Raw genomic sequence first — 24,574 nt, 5'->3', positions numbered from 1 at the left:
CACCAAATATTTACTGAGCACTTATTATCTACCAGGTGCCGTTCTGAGGGCTGGAGGTATAGCCACCAAGTGAAACACAAGATCCTACTCTCATGGGAGACGATCTTCAACCAGCGGAGGACTATCGCCAGATGACAATTAACCAGGATGGCTCAGACATTGGTACGTATCACGAAAGTCAATCCAGGTCAATGGCTCCTTCCCTCTTCCTTCTCCCTACCTCTTAAAGTGACCCATCCTTCAGAACGACCCGCCACCTCCCTTCCCTGTGCTCTGGGACAGTTGTTCCGTTTCCTGGCTTGGGCCCGCTGGCTGGCAGCTTCCTGTTGGGCGGCCTGTTGACACTCTGAGGATGACCCCTGCTTGTTCCTCCCCAGTCTTCCTCCTCACTGTTGGCCTCATGTTTCCACTTGCCAGCCAGGCATCCCTAACTGACCCTCTAGCACCTGGCACTCCACAATCTCAAAACAGGCTGGCCCTGCTCTGCCCTGGCAAAGGCCCTCGTAGCTGACCCAGGGAAAAGCCATCTCTGCCTCCTTCTCTAGCGCCCTCCATCCTCCTGCCCAAGGCGCAGGCCCACTGCACGCCTCTCCTGCTCAGATCCTTGCACGGTCCCCCACGCTCAGGGACACCAACCAAGTAGCACACCAGAACTGGCCCTGGAAAAAGCCCCCCAACTCGCCTTTAGGCACCCCTTCATCCATCCAGACCCTTTTGCTCCCAGATCATTCTGGTGCCTTCTTACGTTTGTGACTTCATTCTCCTCTGTATTTTCCCCTCCTCAAACTTCCCTCATCATAACTACCTTTATTCTTCAAGTCCTCCATGAAACCTTCTCCGATTCCCTACTTTGTGTTTTCACAGAACATTTTACACATAAAGATTGACATTCATGTATTTTTATCTTTAATTTGTGGTTATGTGGTGGCTCCTTCAGAAATAATTCTGTAGCCACACAGTCCCTAGGGGGGCACCCTGCCTGCAGCAGAACTGAGGGGTATTTGTGACCTGGATACTTGTGACCCAGGAATGTTCTCCCCAAATACTACTAGTTTTGCTGAATTATTTCAGCACTTTAAAGGCACCTCAGATGAGAAGACTAACACCGGGAATAATGGTTTCGTTAATGAAAATGTAGAAGCAAACATCACAGGTTAATTTTGGTTTTTGAAACTTTGTCTTCAGCAGGACAGTGAAGACCCTCTGCGTTACCATAATGGTGAACGTATGTCTCTATATCTGTCTGAATCCACAGAATATACAATCCTCAGGCGAACTCTGGACTTTAGGAAATTATGATGTATCCATAGAGGCTCACCAATTGTAACAAATGCACTACTCTGGTGGGTGATGTTGGTAATGGGGGAGGCCACATGTGTGGGGGGCAGGGGGACTATGGGAAATCTCTATACCACCCACTTAATTTTGCTGTGAACTTAAAACTGCTCTAAAAAATTAAGTCTCAAAAAATTTTGTCTTAAGCATCAAAGTGAAACTGATTTAAAAAAATCACTTAGTTTTCTTTATATTAAATTTTCACATTTGAAAATTACAATAAAGTCCTCATAAACCCCCAAATGTCTCCTTTGCCAGCCTGCTATCGCTCTATCCTCCTCCATCACCATACTGGAAATTCACTTTATTTTAGTCACTGTTTTCTCTAATTAAAATATATTTGGCATATAACATAGTGTAAACTTAAGGTGTATGTGAGTTAATTTGATACAGTTATATAGTGCAATATGATTGCCATTGTAGCGATAATTAGCACCTCCATAATATCACATAATTATCATTTCTTTTTAGTGAATGGAATAATTGAGATCTAGTCTCTTAGCAAGTTTGATGATTATAATGCTGTCTTGTCTTATTCACCGTACTAGAACTCATTGAAGCTTTATCCTCAACATCTGTCTCTCTCACCCACCTCATTCCCTGGTAACCGTCATTTTGCTCTGATTTTATGAGACAGTATTTGTCTTTCTCTGTCTAACTTCGCTCACTTAGCATAATGTCCTCATGGTCCATTCATGTTGTCGGAAATGGCAAGATGAGTAACTTTCCATTGTATGTGTACATGTATAAATAGCACTGTACTTATCCATTCCTCCATTGATAGGCACTTAGGTGGTTTCCATATCTTGACTATTGCAAAAGAGTGCATATTCCTTTTTAAAAAATATATATTTCATTGAATTTTTAACAGAGAGGAAGGGAGAGGGGTAGAGAGTTAGAAACATCAATGAGAGAGAAACATCAATCAGCTGCCTCCTGCACACTCCCTACTGGGGATGTGCCCACAACCAAGGTACATGCCCTTGACCAGAATCGAACCTGGGACCCTTCAGTCCACAGGCCGACGCTCTATCCACTGAGCCAAACCAGGCAGGGCTGCATATTCCTTTTTGATATGCTGTTTTCATATCCTTGGGATACATGCCCAAAAGTGGAACTGCTGGGTCATACAGCTCTATTTCTAACTTTTTGAGAAACCTCCATATTGTTTCCCATAGTGGCTGAACCCATTTACATTCCCACTAACAGAGGGTTCCCTTTGTTTTTTTGTTTGTTTTTAATTTTTTTCTTTATTGATTAAGGTATTACATACGTGTCCTTACCCGCCCCCCATTGCCGCCCCCCACATACTTGCCCACACTTGTGTCTTTCTGATCCTAGGTATTCTAACAGGTGTGAGGTTGTATCTCATTATGGTTTTGATTCGCATTACCCTGATGATTACTAATTTTGAGTATCATTTTATGTACCTGCTGGCCATTTATGTACTTTCTGGCCACTTTTTTTTTTTGGGGGGGGGGTGTCTATTTAGTTCCTCTCCCTTTTTTAAAATAGATTTGTTATTATTGAGTTATATAAGCCCTTTATATGTTTTGGATATTAACCCTTTATCCAATATCTGACTTCTAAAAGTGTTCTCTCCTTCTGTAGATAACCTTTTCATTCTGAGTGTTTCTTTTGCTGTGCAGAAGCTTTCAGTCCCATGTAGTCCCATTTGTTGGTTATTGATTTGGTTGGTTGTGTTTTCAGTGTCAGATTCAATTGAGTCATTGTTCATGGTAACATTTTCAAAGGAGAATCTCTGGCCCAGAGAGATAAGAGCGTATACATTTGAACTGGAGTGGGGCATGGTCATACTCCAGATTAAGGTCCCGGTCAAGTGCATAGTGGGGAGTTTGGGGAATCCAAACTATTTGAGGAAACTGCTGGTATGAGAAAGCGGGTGGGATAAGATAAAAATGATGTATTCCCACATTGCTGCGTATATTTCCTTTAGCAAACATTTTATAGGGAGCAAGCTTCATGCATCTAAACCACGTTAGTGTGTGACCGTACAACCCACCACCCTTATAACCTATCACCCATAATCCACCACCCGCCACACTGTCCTCATTCCTCATGAATCTTTCCCCCGGCTGAGGTGACCAGATCGGTGTCATAGAGGAAGTGGCATTTGAATTGGACAGATTCCAACAGCATAAGCAAATATTTTAACAAGCAGAAATTGCAAGGTATCCTAGGATTTATTTCTATGAGTACATGTTATATAGTTACAGAAATAGGTCCTAGAAAAATGCCTATAAAATGCATCCGGGAATGAATTACATCCAGAGTCATGGAAAATAGGTATAAATATAAGAAAATAGGAAGGAAAAGGGGACAGAGGAAGGAAGAAGAGGAAAGTAGTATTTACTAGTTGAAATGAATTAATATGCTTCTTCAAACTGCCAATCTCATTAAGTGATTTGTAGGCTATTAAAATAAATATTTTTAAATTGAGAACAACTTTGCAAGATTCAACTAAGCTGCAAATTCTGGAGCCAATAACCACCACCACCACCACCACCATCACCACCACCATTCTGATATGAGTTTATATGAAAATGCACACAGTCTTATTTAACCTTCACAATTTCCTATAGGGTAAGTGCTATTATCCCTCTTTTACTGATGAGGTATTTAGGCTTAAAAGTTAAAGACTTGATCAAAGTCACAAAAATAATAAGTATAGTTTTTTAAAAATATATTTGTATTGATTTCAGAGAGAAAGGGAGAGGGAGAGAGAGAGAGAAATATCAATGATGAGAGAGAATCATTGATCTGCTGCCTCCTGCTGGGGATCAAGCAGGCCTCCTGCACGCCCCACGCCCCCTACTGGGGATCGAGCCCACAACCCGGACATGTGCCCTTCATTGGAATCAAACCTGGGACCCTTCAGTCCTTAGGCCAATGCTCTATCCACTGAGCCAAACCTGTTAGGGCTAAGTGTGGCTTTTCGGTCAGCAAATAACTATGAGCCATAAAATAGCAGCTGGGGGGTCTTGGCATCAAGTCGAATTTGCTGCTGCCCATTGTCAGACCCTACCCTGTGATCTCAGACTATATTGTAGCGGTTCAAATAATGGCAAAATTACAGAAATCCACATTCTAGAAATTCTTAGTGTAGCCATTTTGTAATGTCTGCGGGTCTTAGTTTTCCCATTTGTAAAAAATGGGAATAATAACTTAGTCTAATTAGATGGGGTTATTATAAAGATTATAAAAATTGGTTCTTAGAATAGCACCTGGCGACAAATCTTACCTTTTAGTAACTCCCATTATTATTTTTGGGCGCCAAGTTTAGGACCTCATTCTTTTTCACTCCATCATCTAAGATTTCTTCTTAACCCCAACTTCCCCCTCCCCGCTAAACTTAAGGTCTTCATATCAAAAACACACCTTAAAAATGCTAATAGGAGGCCATAGGAATATACATTAAGACTCATCAAATATTTCATAGTTTTTAAACTATTACATTAAGACAAGTTGGAATATATAGCTCTCTGTCTCTCTTTTTTTCTTCTTCTTCTACTTCTTCTTTTGCTCTTTTCTAAAATTTGAGTCAAAACTGATGAGTTTCAATAAGTCCTGGGGTAATACCAACTATTTGAGCAAAACAAGTATTTGTCTAAGAAGTGTCAATGCAAGTATTTGCCACTGATCAAGGAACTATCCACTAAACTGTACCAGATCTCTGCCTCTCTTGATAGCTTGCCGGGCTCAGTTACCATAGAGATGACCGGTTACACAGCATCAGCAAGGCGGGGGAGGGGATGGGGGGGGGATAGGGAACCGCACAGGAGCTACAGCGTCAGACCCAGGTTCCATACCAGGTTCGATTACTTAACAACTTGTTTAACTGCTGTCACTTAAATGACTTACAATGCCCTGGATTTTATCTCCTTACGCTTAAATGAGGCTGGTAATTACACTTGCTCTCCTGACCACACTGAGTTGGTTTGAGTTCAAAATATGAAAGCATCGTACAAGGGTTCATTATTATTACAGTGGCCATGTAATATGAGAACTGATAGAGCCTGTATCCTGTGGCTGTTAGTTTCCTTCACACCCTCATCGCTTACCTACTCCCAATTCTGCGCATGGAACATTCCACCGTATTTTAGAGCTATGCCCGGATTTCTATCCCCACCACCACCTCCCAAAGTTAGGACCCTGTCCTCTGTCAGCAGCCTCCTCCTCCCTTTACTATGCCGCTTAAAGATGCCAAATGCCACAATGATCGACCCCAAAACACAATGTGACCATGCTAGTTTGCTCTCCGACATCCTAAGGTATATACCGCTCAACTGCCAAGTTCACGTTTTAAAAGGCATTCGTTCACAGCCTACCCTAGTCTGGCCCCCTAGACCAACTCTCCAGACTTATCTCTTACCACGCCCAGCCTCAACATTGACAGGTTTTACCTGAATGCTCTCTTTACTGAGAATGCCCCATTCCCTCTTGCCAAATGGCTGCCTCTTACTTAAACATTAAACGTTGAATGGGCCCTGGTAGGGTAGCTCAGTTGGCATGAATGTCGTCCCAATACGCCAAGGTGGCTAGGCCGATCCTGGGCCAGAGCGCATATAAGCATCAACCAATGAATGCATAAGTAAGCGGAAAAACAAATTAAAGTTTCTCTCTCTCTCACCATCTCTCTTCCATCCTTTCTCTCTGAAAAACCAAGAAATATTTCAAATAATTAAATCTGGAACTTTCTAAGGCATGGTTAGTAGGCCTAGAAGGGGATCCCACATACAAATTATTTCCTGTATTATAATACACGTATTTACTTGTGTGTCTGTAAGTTCTTTTTTGTTGTTGTTGTTAATCCTCCCTCGACGATATTTTTCCCATTGAATGTTAGGGAGAGCGAAAGGGAGGGAGGGGGAAAGAGAGAGAGATTGATGTGAGAGACATATGTATGGGTTGCCTCCTGCATGTGCCTTAGGCCAGGATTGAACAAACCTGCAGCCCAGGTATGTGTCCTTGACCGGGAATCAAACCTGAGACCATTCAGTGCAACACTGACCAGGGCGAAATATACGCTTTTTAATGACAGAGACCTTTTTCCCCCGTTCGCTCTAGCCCCCAGGATAGGCACGTTTGTGGAGTATATACTGTTGTTTCTACCCTGAAAAGCGTCTAAGCCAAAATCTCTATATAACACCAAAAAGTTAAGCATTGAAAATCATCAAATTGAAATGATAATGAGCTGGAATAGCCACATAGCAAAGATCAACATGACACTATTCCAAACGTGAATCCATTTTTCTTGTTTTAAAAGGCAACCTCATTACACCTAAATATTTCAAAGAGGTATTCTAAAAAATGCACTTCTGTTCATCATAGCTACATAAAACCACATAGCAAGTATTAATGGGAATTATGATAAATATTCTACGTACTTTAATTTGAATGGTAATATCCATGTTGGTAAAAATTTAAAGGAAAGATTAATTGATTATATGTCACATGGACCACGATGAGGAAATATTATTTAAATAAAGTGAAGATTAAAGGGTTTTAGGAACTGAGCCAAAAACCAAGTATGTAGTAACCACAGTGACACATTAACCCTCCAACATCAATCACCTTCCCACCACAGTTATCACTTGAAACATTATTCTTTTGGGAGACTGATTCAGAATATTTTACCATATTAAGTAAAATGAAGCTGGGTCACAAATACTAAAAGAAAAAAAGAAAACTAAAAAGATGCCCTTGCCAGTTTGGCTCGGTGGATAGAGCATTGGCCCATGGACTGAAGGACCCGGGTTCGATTCAGTCAAGGGCATGTGCCTCGGTGAGGCTCCATCCCTGGCCCTGGTCAGGGGATGCAGAAGGCAACCAATCGATGTTTCTCTCTGTGTCTCTCTCATATCAATATTTCTCTCTCTCTGTCTCTCTCAGTCCCAATGGAAAAATATTCTGAAGGGAGGATTTAAGAAAAAAAAAAGGGGGGGGGCAATAATAGTGTTTTAAAATTATATATTTCCTCCCTTAGTGTTTTAGTTTTGTTTTTATTCTCCCTTGTTAATAATTTAAAACATATTTACATCTGGGTTTGTATATTCTTAACCTTTCTTTTTTCCATATAATTAATCCCCTAACACTTCCTCATGAGACTTACTTTCCAAGATTTAATCAACATTTCTACTTTTCTTCTGAGCTCTAATGTTACTACTTGTCCTCTAAAATTGTGTAGAAAAATAAATATCACCTAAACTCTCAATGCAATATATTTATTCTTTAGATTGGTTAATATGATTCCCGGCTAGTCTAGTGAGTTAATTTGCATAGTAATAAGCAATCAGTCAAAGGCATAGTCCTGCACAGCTATTCTTTTTAAGAACTTCTAGTCACTGTTTCGTTTTTTCAAAGGCTTTATAATCAGTTTTGTTGGATATTATTCATAATAAAATCGTGAAATAAATCAATATCAAACCTTCAAGAATCTAAGCTTCTCAGAGATACTATGTAATTAAGCTTTCATAGTCCTCCAAGGTAGAATAGAGACTAGCCTGAAACATGCTGGAAGTTCACAGTGCGGTCACTTTATCCATCGGCACAGAACTGGTGGGACAATCCCGAGATCTACAAAAGGCAGCAATGACTGAACAGAGAAGCATTAGACCTTCAGCGGAAAGTTCACCTTCTGAGAGCCTTGGGGTCAGACAAGAGAGCCAGGGGCCCTGGAGGACTCTGCATATGGATTGGGATTGCAAGACGAATCCCTAAACACGATTCCAGACATTGTCTTCTTCACAATTAAATGACTCAGCTCGCTTACCCCAATCCAATTTCCCACGAATTAGGCTCACGTTTCATCGGCCATGTGTTTTGAGTGCAACTCTTAGTATTAACTCTCCTAACCACTGTCCAAGTGAAGACCTCGACCGCTTCACCTACGGGTTGCTCCACTTAACCACTTCCCACTGTTCTGAAATGCCCTACATGTTTGCTTCCAAAATACCTCCCTTTCTTATTCGGTTGCCTTCACTTTCCTTTTCAGTTCTTTCTCCTCCACAAACTGCCTTTACGCCGCGGGCTCCTGGGGGTTAGTCTTCTGCAGGGTGATACATGTTCACTCTCTTCTCTCCTCAGGCTTTGCTTTCCTGAGGTAATCCTATCAACCACACCAGCTTCAGGCAGCACTGCTGCTCTCAAGTCTTTCTAACGTTTCTCTCGCCAACTGACGTTTCTTTGGAGCTGACACGTGTTCCCCAGTGCCTGTTAAACATATCCAGACGATACTGCATGGACACCATAAGCTTCACACGTCAAAAGTGCTTCTTCAATTGTTCCTCATCCCGAATCTTGGGGAATGGAATCATATCCACTCACCAACCAGCCCCAAATCCTGGAGTCATTCTAGAATGTTCTCTGCTTCATTTCCTACATTCAATATAACTTTATTTCTTCAAAATATTGGAGGAACTACTATGTACCAGATATTAAGTCAGGTGCTAGACATACAGTAATAAGCAAGGTAGACATCATGTTTATACTAGTACTCATAAGAATTGGCATCCTAATGAAATGTACAGAAGTAAATAGGCTATTCATATGTGAAAGACATTTCCAGGAGTTTGGCAATATACAGCCTATGGAACTCTATGTAGTGGCCCTATAAATACAATTTCAAAAGAACAGACGGAACAATATCTCTGCATTCTTTTCTTTCTGAACTGCCACAATAGCTCTCTAACCAGTTTTCATCTCTTTTTTTTTTTTTGCTGGTCCCTATCCTATTCATCCACTATAATGTTGCCAGAAAATTCTAAAGTTCCAAGCTGAACACAACCTTACCATGCTAAACTCTACTGTTGGGGATACAATGCAGAGTCCTTGAACTGGCCCACAAAGCCTTTGTTGATGGAGCCTTATACCCCATCCCTCCACACATCCTCTCTGCTGAGGCCATGCTCAATTCCCTACACATCTCCACACCAGGTAAACGTCTCTAGAAAGTCTTCCCTGAGAATCGCTGTAGTCCCATGGGTGCCCCACACCTGTCCTCTCTCTCATCCCCCTGCCATATGTCCATCATTGTACTTATGGAATTAGATTACAATCACAAGTTTGCCTCTCTTTCCTGCTGGACTATGGGTGTTTGAGGGACAGGGACCCTGCTTTGTTCATGTCTGTTTTTGCTCCCCACAACAGTGCCTTGCACGTAGGAATCCCTTGCATGAAGTCACAACTAGTTCTGAATGGACAATGCTTCCCAACCCCATGAAATCTACTCATCTTCCCTGTCTGCATTCCAGGCCCCTCACAGTGAAAACAGGAGACCCCCTTTGGCGGGGTGTGGGGGAAATGGTCAGCTCACATTTCCTTCAATGTTTGGAAGCTCTCTTTAGTACTTCAATAGAAATAGTATTTCCTTACTTCAAACTCTCAATGTTTTAACACAGGAATCTCCATTTGCCTATACTTTCATTAAGAAACGTCTCTATGTATATATGTACCTTCTTTACCAAAACTACTTATCTAAGAGCCTCATGAATAAAGTCTGCTCTCTTTCAGTTGGCCCTGCTGACTACTTCCTTGGTGCAAGGGTGACAGGTATTTAAGTTGTCCCTTTTGGAGGAGTGAATAGGGTCCCTCTGGATTCTGCTCCCAATGTGCTCCCAAGCAAGGTCTCCCAGTTCAACTGTTTCCTCTCTTCATCTTATCTGATATCTCAGCATTGGCCATCAGAGCTGACCACGCCCTCATTCTTGAAAGTGGAAGTCACTGAGCTTCCATACTCTAAACCCTTCTGATTGCCCCTGCCTCTCGGGCTCCTCCCCACTCAGCTGTGGGAGATGGTTTTCCTTTACCAAACCATCCAACTTTCAGCTCCTGGGGGGTACCTCCGCCCCGGGTCCCTTTCTCATCTCACTCCTCACAAGCAGTCCAAACAATCTGTGCCCGTGGATAGCCCTGTTTGAGTAGGAGAGCAAAAGTATCTTCATTCTGTTCAATGAGTGCGAGAATGTGTTTCCATGAGCAGAGTTCACATGGTAATCACACACAAGGGGATAAAGAAGACAGCAAACCACGGAGTGGTTTTTTTTAAATCAAGACTCATGGTGTACAAAGGACATTACATGATTATTCAAGTCTTATGGAGACAGGATTATGTGGCTGGCAGGGAAACTTAAGGGTTGTTCTGTTCCGTAAAATGTCACACACAGACGCAGACCCTGTTAGTGAATACAAAAGCATGCCTGTTTGTGCGACTTGGCGTTAAACCACTGAAGAGGACACTTGTGCGTTTAACCACCAGCAAAAGGCACAGCAGCCTCCTGAGGTGGAAGTGCTTACGTATCTGGTGATGTCCAGTGACTTCCTTAAAAGAGGATAAAACAACACATCCTTGGGTGAGAAAGCAGATTTAAGTAGAGCCATTTCAGAAGGCAGAGTGCCTCAGCAAATCAGGAATTAATCCAGATGAAGACATTATGTAACAAAAACATGTTCTACAACTCTAACTTAGAGTGGGGTCGGGGCCGGTGAGGGCTTTTGAAGTCAAAATGTATACTCTATAAAGTCCTCCTGTTTTTAAAAGTATACCTTAAAAATTATAGAACCAAGTCACCAGTATGTGTTATTTCAAACTGTAGTAATATGAGCTTAATTTAAAAAATAAATAAATCAGGAACATTGTAACTTATTCTAATATAAAGAATCTAGTTGTGAGATGACAGCACATTGTGGTTTTAATTTGCATCTCCCTGATGATCAGTGATGTTGAGCATCTTTTCAAATGTCTCTTGGCCTTCTGTATGTCCTCTTTGGAGAAGTGTGTGTTCAGGTCCTTTGCCCATTTTTTAATTGGATTGTGTGTGATTTTGGTGTGTGTTTTATAAGTTCTTTATAGATTTTGGATATTAACCCTTATCAGATGTGTCACTGGCAAATATGTTCTCGCATTCAGTGGGCTGTCTTTTCATTGTGTTGGTAGCTTCCTTTGCTGTGCAAAAGCTTTTCAGTTTGAAGTAGTAGTCTCATTCCTTTGTTTGTTCGTTTCTCTTGCCTGAGGAGATATAGCAGGAAAAAACATTGCTGCAAGAAATGTCCTGGAATGTACTGCCTATACTTTCTTCTAGGATTTTTATGGTTTTGAGTCTAACATTGAAGTCTTATATCCATTTGAGTTTATTCTTGTGTGTGCTATAAGGTGGGGGTCTAGTTTTGTTGCAGGAGGAGGTAATGGGCCAGATCTCTCAGACACAGTAGGAGCGGGGTCCTTGGGATGCCGCTGAAATGAGCATTTTCAGAAGACCCTCTAGACAGTGGTCGGCAAACTGCGGCTCGTGAGCCACATGTGGCTCTTTGGCCCCTTGAGTGTGGCTCTTCCACAAAATACCACGGCCTGGGCGAGTCTATTTTGAAGAAGTGGCGTTTAGAAGAAGCTTAAGTTTAAAAAATGTGGCTCTCAAAAGAAATTTCAATCGTTGTACTGTTGATATTTGGCTCTGTTGACTAATGAGTTTGCCGACCACGGCCCTAGGAGAATGAGATGTGATAGAGGGCTTTATGTGTGCGGAGTTACATTGCTCAGGTTGTAAAAGCCCCTGCGCCTTAAGCCAGTCCTGGGGCTCCATTAGAGCCAAAAGCAAGGCCAGCGTCCAGGGTTTCCATTCCATGTTGCAGCCAGGTTAGCTCAGCACCCAAGCTAATCAAAGTCCATTACTCCATTGTGTGGAGTCCCACATGGCTCTGAGCATGTGGGCGCAGGGGCGCTCACCCCGAGCAGGCATCGCAGGAGCCCAGTGCGCCAGAGAGAGAGTACAAACCAAGAGAGCATGCTCCTCTGTTCAGCCCAGTTTATGATAAGATACTTGTCGGAGCACTGATTTCACCTGCACGTTTCTTCTAGAACACGGACCCATTCTCCTCTGTACGTGCAGTAAACCACTGACCAAAGTCCTCAGGTCTCTCAAGTAAATCAGAGGCTTCGGCGGAAACTTTATTGCTATAGACACCTGTCTAATCTTGGAGAAACCAGATAGTGATTTTTATAGTTGAAAATTGTGCTTTGAGAGCTTAACTTTCACATCAGAGCTCCACACACTCCCAGACACAGACCCATAAAAGATTATGTAAACGAGAAACATTAAATCAAGTAATTCCATATATGAAAGCACACCAACAACTTCTCCTGAGACGTGATCCATTTTGCTCAGTCCTTCCTTAAATTTACCGCTTCTATTACAGGGACACATGATAGCTGTGGTTATAAGTTTCTTGGTAATATATTATTGGGACTTGTTTAAAATATTTTTAGATTTTTTTTTTAACAATAATCTTCATCTATTTCTTTGTGACCTTCATGGCCAAATTAAAAAGTCCATGAAAATTGTAATGTGATCTTACCTTGCTTCCATTTTCTCTCGCCTCCCGTTCCATCTTGAGGTCAGAAATCAGAAGACTCTTGTATTTGTTTTTCCCATCGCCGCTGTGGTCGTCGGTTCTGTATTCCGAAGTGAGCTGTGCTGAGAGGGGGCTGTCGCTCAGGTTCAGCGGCTGCTGGTCCTGCTCCAGCCCAGGTTTGCCATCCCCATTGGAGTCGCCCATCTCCCTGCTGTGTGTTCCCCCTGAAGCAACTGAACTTTGCCCCACAGTCTCATTGCCATTAAAGCTCTCTGCAGCGGAATCATCTGTCGGAAAGAAAAAAAACACATTTGATTTTAATTAATGTGCCGTTCAGTTTCTACTTCAACTAGCATTCACTGCGCGCCTACTATGTGCTTGGCATTGTGCTAATTTCACATACAATGTGTAATTTATCTTTAAGAATAAATTGGTAAAGTTCCATTGTTACTTTTAATATAGTAGGCACATTTAGCCACAAGAATAAGTGAATAAAAATAAGAAAAAGAAGAAAAAAACAGAGAAAACAGTTTAATCTCAAACAATCGCAAAATGTAAATTTAAACAAAGAGAATAAGATAATTGTCAACTATTTTGCAAATAGCTTTTGTTTTTCCAGTGAGAACAGCCATATTTGGTAAAAATGCTCTGATAAAAGCACTGTCTATCCTGCTAATGGGGTACATATTGATTCAAGCTTTGTGGGCGTTTAATATGCATCTAAAGCTTTAGAAAGGCTCAAAAATGCCGTTCCGGCCATTACACGTCTGGGATTTTAAGCATAAGAAGTTTAATCACTGTGTATACTTCTGTGTGGGTAAGAAGACATTTATACTAGTGCTGTTTACAACGGCAAAAACTTGATATAAATTACCAAAAAAGGAGACTTGCTTAAGACACAATGGAATGATTAGAATATTATGGAATAATTCAACATTCCATTTTAAAGATATAGGAAAATGTGAGTCAAAGTATTACAGGGAAAAACCTAGCTACAAAGAGCATTGTCAATGTAATCCCAATTTCATAGAGCAAACATATAAACATGGATGGAAAAGACTGAAAAGATATAATCCTAAATGTTAATATTGATTTCTTCTTAACTATATGGCTCTGGATTTTCTAATATTCTTTATTATCTATAACATATAATTTTCCAATAACAAAAATAAGATAACTGTAGAATAAAAGAAAAATAGGGAAGAAGTGGAAGCAGCAGAGTTAAAATTTTTCTGGCTTTAAAATCTATATATATAAAAGCCTAAGTGACCATTCGACCATCCAACCATTCGACCGGTAGCTATAACATACACTGACCACCAGGGGGAAGATGCTCAATGCACAGGCATGGAAACATGGAACAGACTGATGAATCTCAGAGGGGAAGGAGGAGGGGAGAGGGCAGGAAGAGATTAACCAAAGATCTTATATGCATACTAGAGGCCAGGTGCACAGAATCATGCACCAGTGGGGTCCCTCGGCCTGGCCTGCGGGGATTGGGCCGAAACTGGCAGTTTGACATCCCCGAGGGGGTCATAGATTGCAAGAGGGTGCAGGCTAGGCCGAGGGACCCCACCAATGCACGAATCCGTGCACTGGGCCTTTAGTAAATAATAAGCTTGTTTAACAAAGTATATTAATGATACTTTACTGAAACCAAGAAAAAAGTTTACATAAAACAATCACCCTTTATTTCTCTTAATTCATCTTTTCATATATAAGAATTTGCTATTAATTTTAAAGGATTATGAAGTACATATATTTAAATGTTTTCATTCGTTAAATGCTATTGATGAAACCATATAAATATGAATAAGAGTAATAATATTCAATATTTTTAATTTTTGTTTGATTTCTGATTTATTTATTTATTTATTAATCCTCATAAGAGCATAATTTTCTATTGATTTTAGATAGAGTAGAAGAGAGGGAGGGAGGAAACGAAGGAGGAAGAGAGAGAAACATGATTGGTTGCTTCCCTCATGTGCAGGGACTGGGTCTAGGATCGACCCTGCAACCCCGGTACATACCCTTAACCAGAAATCGAACCCACAACTCCTTGGTGTGTGGCCTGATGCTCTAACCACTGTGTCACAGCAGTCAGAGTGATGTCTGAGTATTTTTAAGTCTGCTTTACTTTTGTAGAGTTCAATGAAATATTTACTGCCTTCTAGTCAATTAAATTCATGGAAACCCTAAAGTATAATCATTTATTCACCTGCCTGAGTGCCCACACTTGGCCTAGAAGGGGTTGAATACTTGGCCTCTGAGATTCTGCCTTCAGTAAGTTCACAATTAAAAGGGGCAGAAAAGTGAACGTGCACCTAAAACTTACATCCAAAAAGGGCTATGATCCGAAGCAAGCTATGATCCAAAACATCCCAGACCATTTCCAAAAGATGCTGACACATGACCGAGTCCCAAAAGGGGAGGCAGCCTTACCCCAGCTGAAGCAGTTGGAGGAGTGGGTCTCCCACCTTGAGATCTGCAGGTGCCAGTCAGAGAAAAGCACCTGCAGGGCTGAGCACAGAAGAGAAAGGAAAGAACCAGAAACCTGGACAGGGAGGAGGAGGAGGAGGAGGAGGAGGAGGAGGTGATGGGAAGTTTTGAGTCTGTGAGAGTTCGACTGCAGCTTGAGAGTCAATAGAAGTGACTTTAATTTATTGTGGGAAATGATGTGTTAAAGAGATTACTCTGATTCTGATGAGAATGGGGTGAAGGCAACAACATGGAAGTTGGGGAGACCAGTTAGGAGATCTGCACGTCACCCACGTCAGCATTGCTGAAGGGAAGCTCAGACTACAGCGGCAGCTGAGCAGAGAAGGAGGGGACCAGCACAAGCCTGCGGAAAGACGCGGAGACGGACGGTGGGCTGGCCAAGGCCCGGGAGAAGCCAGGTCTCCAGCGCCAGTAAAACATGGAAAAAGAGAGCGCTGAGTTTAATTCTCAGTAAAATGCTCTTTTAGAACAAGTATTCTAAAAGTATTTTGAGGAAAAGTTAAAATGTGTTCAAATATTCTCCTATTAAGTTACTCTTTTTGTATATCCACTCAAGAAAAGACTTCATGTGGAGCGGAAACATACATAAGGAAACTGGCCATACGTAATGTGAAATTGCACTTTCCATACTATTAGTTTGAGAAATAAAAAACACCCTTTTAACAATGAAATAGCTAAGGTGTTTCAAATAATTGGGGAAGTATATATATATATAACTTACATATATGTAATTTGAAAAATTGTGCATATTTTTTGTTATGTCAAATCCTTAGGCTAAAGTATGAAAGGTAATTTTGGGTTAAGTTATTCCTTTCCAAGGAAGTCCAAAGAAAAACATAATGGACATATACATATCCAATTATTTAATTTATGAAGAAAAATGTGATTTAACATTTTGTACTAAAATCCTTTAAAAATTACTAAACATTTCATGTAAGAAATTTTATCAATATAGTAAAAGAATGAATAACCCTGAAGAAATATTTCATTTTAAAATAAAATCTACATTAGCATGAAACAAATCCAATACCCATTGTAGTTAAAATTCAAACATGCGATATTTGTTCCTTTAATCTGAAATCATCATCAATATTTAATAAACAGTGTACTAGTTATTCATTTTTCAGGGAAGATAAACATTACTATTTATCAGGAAAGTCTTTAATAAAAGTCATGTATTTATAATTTTGGTACAAACAGTAAATGAATAAAGGAGAAAATATTTTTAGACAAAGTAGTTCTCTCCAGATGTTACCAAGGTAACTAAATTCAACAGCCTTACATATTTCATTCCTGAGTAAATAAGTCTTTTTTATGATGAACAAAATGAGTGATTTACTCATTTGCATCAAATATATATTCACATATTTTATAATGTAAATAGTAAAAGAATCAGTAATTGTCACATGCCACTATTTTAAAAATCAAAATTCAAAACAAAGTTTTTGTTGTCTACATTAGAGACATTCAATATAAAGAAGTGAGCAGACATTAAACGGAGGATAAATTCAACGTTTTCTATTGTGTAGTTTTGGGTGACCAGGTTAAAGGTTTTTATTCTCTCTTAAAGAGACTTTTTTCATAATCAAAACCCACAAATCCCAGACTCCTCTTTATCATAACCAGCTCACGTCAGTTTATGGCTTTAAAAAGGGGAAATGTGTTTCCTTACCCATCCTGAGTGGCTGCTGGTGTGTGGACACCGGGCTGCTACCCGGAGGGTGTGGTCTCTACATCTGGAGGAAGGGCCTTGGGCTCACAGGCCCAGGGCGACCGTGCTTCTCCCCAAGTTTAGCCTGGGCACCAGAGCATTTGAGCCAAAGACTCTGTATGCCGGTCCCCAGGGGAAACAGCCCCCGGAGCTCGGGATAACAAGATTGCCCAGGGTACCTAGCAACAGAGGAAAACGTGGGATGCGATGACGAGGAAGTGTGGAATCCAGTGACATCAGAAGGGCAGCTGGATGTCGGGTGGCATTTGTGCTGAGGTTGGCTTTGATGGGATGGACTTAGTAGTGTGGGGAGGGCCGTCCAAGTGAGCTCAGTGTGGGGGCCCTTGTCTGTAAGTTACAGCAACACGAGCTAGGCGGCAGGCCATTCCTTGTTTTCCCTCTCCTTCCGTCCCCTACGCCCCTTTCCCTGCACCCATTAGCACACATTGGAAATATGATGGTTTACGTAGATAGTTTCATCAGCACCAGACTCAAAGGTCAGCTCTTGCTACTGAAAGAGAATTAACCTATAACCTATGTATGGTATGTATTTATATGTATACCTGTATTTACACGTATGTATGTATGTATGTATGCACCTACCTACCTAAGAATATGTGCTAAATGTGTTGGAGATCTCCCAAGCACCTGACCTACTTTCTGAGTCAGCTACTTTCAGTAGCTCTTTATTATGGTCTTCGGGCCAAGTGCCTTGGGCAAAATGAAAAGGGAAAATATATCCTCCTCATTTTAAGACGGCTACTTGGAAATTTAGTCCTAAAATCCAGGTCAGATGCTTAGAGTCCAGAAGCTTTTTATGGTTCCCCCAAGTGTACCACAGTCTCCTCTGATGCCACCTCAGAAAATCTGCCTTTCCTATCTTACCATGAAACTGACTTTTAAACCGATAATATGACTTCACGAGCCAAAGAGGTGGACATATTTTTAAATTCTTCAAAGTCTACTTGCAAAGGAGAGTTTTGGTGCAATGCCTGTCATTGTTCCTGATGTCTGCTCTGTCTTCTCGCGGCTCCGGATCCCCGTAAAAAAATGTGAACTTATCCATTACTAGACTGTACCTTACATCTTACGCCTCAGCCCAGAGCTCCCTCCCCTCTCCAACACGAAGCAAGCCATCAGGTGCCAACGGATCCTTGGCAGCAAGCCCATGGCCCTGTCCTGCCCACCGCCCACCACCTGACTCATCCCTGCCTCGATACCCCCTTTGCCCATCTTGAAATGCCTTCCACATTATTCCCATTTCCCCTCTTCAAGTCCTTCTGATGGCCTTTCCATTCTTGGAATTTCTATTTTACTAAACCCTGAAAATATAATTTTTAAAATGTTAAGTAAACACCTGTTCTGTATTTCGTCTTTTGTTTTCTTATATGCAAAAACTTCATTGTTGACTACAAAAGCCCTGGATTTCCAAGTCCTCAATACCACAAAAACGTTGGAAAAAATAAAGTTTAAAAATGCAATGTTCTGAATCGCAGAGGGGAGGCGGGGGTGGTTGGGAAGAGATCAACCAAAGAACTTGTATGCGTATATGCATGACCCATGGGCACAGACAATAGGGCGGTGAGGGCGCGGGAGGGGGGCTGGAAGAGGTCAGTGAAGAAAAAAAGGGGACATACGCAATACTTTCAACAACAAAATATTTTTTAAATGCATTGGTCTATTTTTGTTTGTATTTTCAAAATATTATCCAGGTTGTTAATGCTTTGTTAAACATGTTCCAAAAAATGATGCTACATTTGGAAGTCAAAACATTTAATATTAAGTTTACTAATGTAGATGAATACATACGCATGTATATATTTATGTGTGACTGCTGCTGAAAGGTTAAAGGGCACTGATTTTAAAAGGATAAAACCAGCATTGCAGGTAAGAGTGTATCGAGGGGATTCAGTTTTCCACTAACTCAGTTCTGCAGGGAGGGTGGCCCTGGGTTGGGAGCTCCTCATCCAGCCTTGGCTGTTAGAAGAAGGGGCTCTAATTTAAGGAGAATACAGAGAAGGCCCAGAGATCAGCTGTACCTTTTATTTTTTATTTTTTTAAATATATTTTATTGATTTTTTTACAGAGGGGAAGGGAGAGGGATAGAGAGTAAGAAACATCAATGAGAGAGAAACATCCATCAGCTTCTTCCTGCACACTCCCTACTGGGGACGTGCCCGCAACCAAGGTACATGCCCTTGACCGGAATCGAACCTGGGACCCTTCCGTCTGCAGGCCCACGCTCTATTCACTGAGCCAAACCGGTTAGGGCCAGCTGCATGTTTTAAAGCAGATAACTAAGGCTCAGCACAGTAACTCAATAACAATATTTCGGTGCTGTCCATGCGTAGGCAATGCACGTTCTTTATGTTACCGTCTCTAAAAATGTTAACCAAATACCTACTGTGTGCGAGGCACCCTTGTTGGCACTGGGAGTCAATCGAGACTCCGTACGGAATCTGGTCTTAACTTGGACTCTAACTGAATGACTGCAATGCCAGGTAGAAGGGAGTAGCTAACCCAGGAGAGCGCCGTGTAAGGCAACAAATAAACAAGGTCTTGCACACAAAGAAAAGTCACCTGTGACCGCGGGGGACGAGGCCGGTATCGGGAAAGGCCTTCACAGGGGGGCAGTTTGAAGAGGGAGAGGTATACTAGTGCGCAGGTGCATGATGGTGATTGTGGGTCAGGAGAATGTATAAGGAACAGCACCAAGGCAGGAAAGAGCCGGAAGAGCTCACGATTGATACTCTCTACACACTAAGGCAGGGAACGGTACGTCTCCGAGTCTCCGAGTCCTGGACATTTGCTGTGTACCCCTTCTCTGTAGCCCCTGTGGGCTGCTCCCCCCAGGGCAGGGGCCTGGGGACGTGTGCAGTGCTTCCCCCCCCATTCCGTGAGTGTGGCCTGAGAAGCGTCTCTCCCTCCCTCCCCGGAGCCTCTGTCAGCGGGCCTGTCACAGAGTTTTCTCCAGGTTCTGCGATGCTCGCTTTTTACGATGGCCATTAACGCGGGCACTTAGCCGTAGTTTCTCTGCCTGAAAACACGTGCACACTGTTATTTTCATGCTCAGGGTTCCAAAGAGCTGGGTAGTTTATAGAAAGGGATGCGCATAAACATTTTTGTATCGTTACAATGAATGAAAGCTATCTATGATTTCTTTTGCTGATAAAATCACATCACTGTGAACACCACTGTGCTTTACTGCCTACATTCACAATACAACGCCATGTTAAATTTCAGGTAGAGGTAAGTGAAAATTTAGATATAAATATGAATATTCTCCCCCCAAGTAATGAATCTCCTGATGTATTCATTGACTCCAAGATAAGAGGTTTTGAACTAGATTACATGTTGTTGTTTTTTAACTTATCTGAAATGTACAATAATCATATCTGTTACAGATTTTCAGATATCTACTCAAATCCTGATATTCCAGATTTCAGTAGTCGTTTGTTTAGTCTTTTTTCTTATCTTACAATACCTGTCATCTACAATGCTAAAATCTATATATTTTATTTGCCAGTTAGACTGTAAGCGTCTATATAGTATGTATTTTACAGGTCATAGTGGTCTAGAGAAACCAGTTTAGTGCTTTACACAAAGTTAACAAGGTAGAGATATGACTGTTTGTCTCTCTACAGATAGATCGATATATCCATCAACTGATTGGTAAATAATACAAAGTCATAAAGAGTATAATAAACTCAGGCAGCTGCGTACCACATTCCTGTAGCGGCAGCTCACTTACGAAGCTATTTACTGCTACAAATGGAAACCAAAGCAATTAACACTGTGGGTTTTTGATGTCCTGTCTCATCCAACAAGCAGAATATACAATGATAAATTCTCACGTTAAACTTAAAAGTGAATTTAAGACAATCATTAGACCGCAGTCCAGTGTTTTCAAAGAGAGTTGACAGCTAATCACTGGAGAGAAATGTCTTAGGAAACATTAAATGGGCAATAGAAACGAAGTCATATAGTATTGTTATAAAGTCATTCTCTTAGAAAAATAATTGGACAATTTATAGAAGAAATGGCTCAGGGATTTATCATTAATTATGCTAAGCTGATAACTAAGTAAATGTGGGGGGGGGTGAGTCACAGATTTGAGATCAGTTATTCTGAAAAGAAATGTTCTAATTGAGACTAAAATTAATGTGATCCAAAAGGACGGTCCCCTACCTTGGCATTTGGCCAAACAACAACTTCAGGGTTTTGTTGCCTTGCCAATAATAATCCAGGAACTACATGATCCTAAGAAACGGTGAAGCAGTGATAAAAACAAGACCCAAGAATAACACATTGTTTGAAACAAGTCTGGGCTCTCGTCATCTCTTTATCTGGATTCTTTTGTTTGCTGTCAAGTGTCTGAAGATTAAAAACACCTTCCTCATGTCCTTAAGTTTGATTTCCACTGCTGTATCTAGGGTGTGGAGGCGGTGGATAAATATACGAATACCTCCATTAGTTGTATAATTTCAGTTGTCCCGGAACTAAAGAGGCGTGCACATCACCTGGCGATCTGGCCTCAGAAAAGTGGGCTCTTCGCTATCACCTGAGCCTACCGGCTGGCCAGGACCCGGATGAGTTCCACTGCTGGGAATGGGGCTCTTTGTGGTGTTCGATCAGTTCCACTGGGGCGAGTGGGGCTGTTTGTGGTGTTAGATCGGTTCCACTGGGGGGAGTGGGGCTGTTTCTGGTGTCTGTGAAATAGGTGGTAGGCATTCAGTATACAATTGTATCTGGATATATGGAGAAGTTGTGTGCTGGGTGCTGGGTGCTGGTGTGTGTGTTTCAGCAGCCACGTCGTGGCATGTACCAAGCACCAACAGGAATGGAAACCTAGTGCACACAATCCCTTCCGAACACACAAGCCCAGGCTCCAGGAGGCATGATCTCTTGCAACCCTGGAAAGTTCTGGAACTATGAGACAGAGAGAAAGGGACTCATCCGACTTGGTATTCGCATGCTAGCCGTTAGGAACAAAGCACAAAGCTTACAGTCGCTGGAGTTACCATCATTTTTTCTAAAACCGGGGCCACCTGTCATTCTTGCCTTTCCGGATTACTGGGGGACCAACTCTTCCATGAACTCTGTGAGAGGCTCCAGCGTCCCCCCAACAGATGGTCACTCTTTGTATTGTTTTTGCTTAATTTATCCAAAGACCATTTGTAATTTGAAAAATCAGCAGTAACTAATGCATAATATTTGTTTTACTTTTGGAAAAAAACCACCACCAGGAAACAGACATATTATGTGAATTGACTCTGTCCGGTTAAAAACATAACTTACATGTTGAAGGGACTTGAAGTCATGTAACAAAATATAGTCAAGTAAGTAGGAGTTTCTATCCTGAAAAAAAGAACGCTTTCAGAAATAATGGGAAGAAATATAACTGAATCAAACATTTGAAGACGTTTATGTTTTTAATTACCTGCCAGAATTTCAAGGATTTGAAGTCATACAGAATCAGTTTTCTGTGTAATAAGTGGGAAACGATCGTGACAAAATTACCAAAATATCACACAGGTTTCTAAGAGGTGGTGTGAGCACAAACTGTTAGCTGTTAAAGGGCAAGTTCCAGCTCTCATTCCTTTCTCAGTTTGTGACTGGCACTCAGGAAATATTCAGTAACTATTTGTTGACGTGGACAACCAAGAGAGACCACATGCACATGGATATCTAGTGTCTGTTTAGTAAACAGACTGTGAGTCTTTTTATGTTCTTATAAGAATGTTCTTGAACTACTCATTGTACGTATTACTGCGCTAGGTACTGCGCAGGGTGGATATCGATGTGCCCCTCCACCAAAGACCCCACACCCTAATTCCCAGAACTTGTCAATAGGATTAGATAGGACGTGTGTGATTATGCAATGGCATGTGGTACGGTGGATCTGAAATTTGGAAATGAACCGGGTAGGCCAGATTTATTCAACTCGGCACTTCAAAGCACAGAGTTTTCTCTGGTTAGTGGCAGGAAAGGAAGTCAGAGAGATCCAGATCCAAAGCACAAAGGTTTCTCAGTGTACCGCTGAGGACTTGAAGGTGGAGAAGGTCACATAAGACGGAATGAATGCAGGCAGTTTTACGGAGCTGGTAGAGATCCCCAATGGCAGCCAGCAAGGAAACGGGGGACCTCAGTCCTACAACCACAAGGAGTTAAACTCTGCCAACAACTTGGTTTAATTCATCTTGCTCAGGGGCAGGGAATCCAGAAACATTCCTTCTCATACAAGAGTTTATGTGAGACGTTGGCATAGATAATATCCAACCACTAAGGGGTTGTTATGCAATTGTGGGAGGCCACGGTTGATAGCAAGAGAACTAAATATGACTGACAGCCTTCAAATCTGGTTTAGAAAGACTGAACCTGAGGTTATATCAATCCCGTGTAGTAAACCTCTAGGAAATTTTCAAGAAAAGGAGGCAGCAAACCAAATATTCTCTCCCTTAATCAAAACTAATAAGCAAGAACAGTGTGGCCTCACTTCTTATAAGACCCATAAGAGGATATGATATGGCCCAAAGAGCTTATATGTGTACTACTAGAGGCCCAGTGCACGAAATTCGTGCACGGGGGTGAGGGGTGTCCCTCAGCCCAGCCTGCACCCTCTCTAATCTGGGACCCCTTGAAGGATCGGGCCTAAATGGGCAGTCAGACATCCCTCTCACAATCCAGGACTGCTGGCTCCCAACTGCTCACCTGCCTGCTTTCCTGATTGCCCCTAACCACTTCTGCCTGCCAGCCTGATCACCCCCTAACCACTCCCATGCCAGCCTGATTGATGTCTAACTGCTCCCCTGCCAGCCTGTTTGCCCCCAACTTCCCTCCTCTGCCGGCCTGGTCACCCCTAACTGCCCTCCCCTGCAGGGTTGATCGCCTCCAACTGCTCTCCCTTGCAGGCCTGGTGCCTCCCAACTGCCCTCTCCTGCTGGCCATCTTGTGGTGGCCATCTTGTGTCCACATGGGGGCAGGATCTTTGACCACATAGGGGCAGCTATATTGTGTGTTGGAGTGATGGTCAATCTGCATATTACTCTTTTATTAGATAGGATAGGGTTAAAGATGTTAGTGCAGGGGAAAAGGTCACCTTGATTACCTTAATTAACAAATTCCTGGGAAAGAAGGACTTTACTGAGGTCAAGTGTATATTTGCAAAGATCGAGAATCTTTGCCCATAAAGTAGAGCTGTGTACTGTCCGAGTATTAACAAGCTAAAATCACTGTCAGTTTTGCTCACATAGTAGGTAAAGAGTATCATTCTAGAGCAGTGGTCGGCAAACTCATTAGTCAACAGAGCCAAATATCAACAGTACAACGATTGAAATTTCTTTGGAGAGCCAAATTTTTTAAACTTAAACTATATAGGTAGGTACATTGTTATTAACTTAATTAGGGTACTCCTGAGCTGGCCTTTGCTAAAAACTCAAGGAACCAAAGAGCCGCATGTGGCTTGCAAGCCGCAGTTTGCCGACCCCTGTTCTAGAGGAAATTGTCCAAAATCTTCAAAGGTTGCCCAACTGGCGTGACTCAGGGGTTGAGCCTATGAACAAGGAGGTCACGGTTTGATTCCCAGTCAAGGAACATGCCCAGGTTGCAGGCTCCATCCCCAGTGTGGGGCTTGCAGGAGGCAGCCCATCAATGATTCTCTTT

The 24,574-nt window shown here is 41.9% G+C and overlaps 1 protein-coding gene across 2 annotated transcripts in view; it reads right to left on the bottom strand.

Moving 5' to 3' along the window:
• The window catches only part of NOL4 (nucleolar protein 4), a 223,304-nt gene that overhangs the window by 85,354 nt on the left and 113,376 nt on the right, over positions 1–24,574 (bottom strand). For both annotated transcript variants that reach the window (XM_008148318.3, XM_008148319.3), the window contains exon 6: positions 12,706–12,989. In XM_008148318.3, the coding sequence (XP_008146540.2) occupies positions 12,706–12,989 (284 nt within the window). The remainder of the gene's footprint in view (positions 1–12,705; positions 12,990–24,574) is intronic.

The sequence above is a fragment of the Eptesicus fuscus genome, chromosome 12, assembly GCF_027574615.1.
Source record: "Eptesicus fuscus isolate TK198812 chromosome 12, DD_ASM_mEF_20220401, whole genome shotgun sequence".
NCBI classification, from domain to species: domain Eukaryota; kingdom Metazoa; phylum Chordata; class Mammalia; order Chiroptera; family Vespertilionidae; genus Eptesicus; species Eptesicus fuscus.
This window is presented reverse-complemented; position numbering and strand designations above follow the sequence as displayed.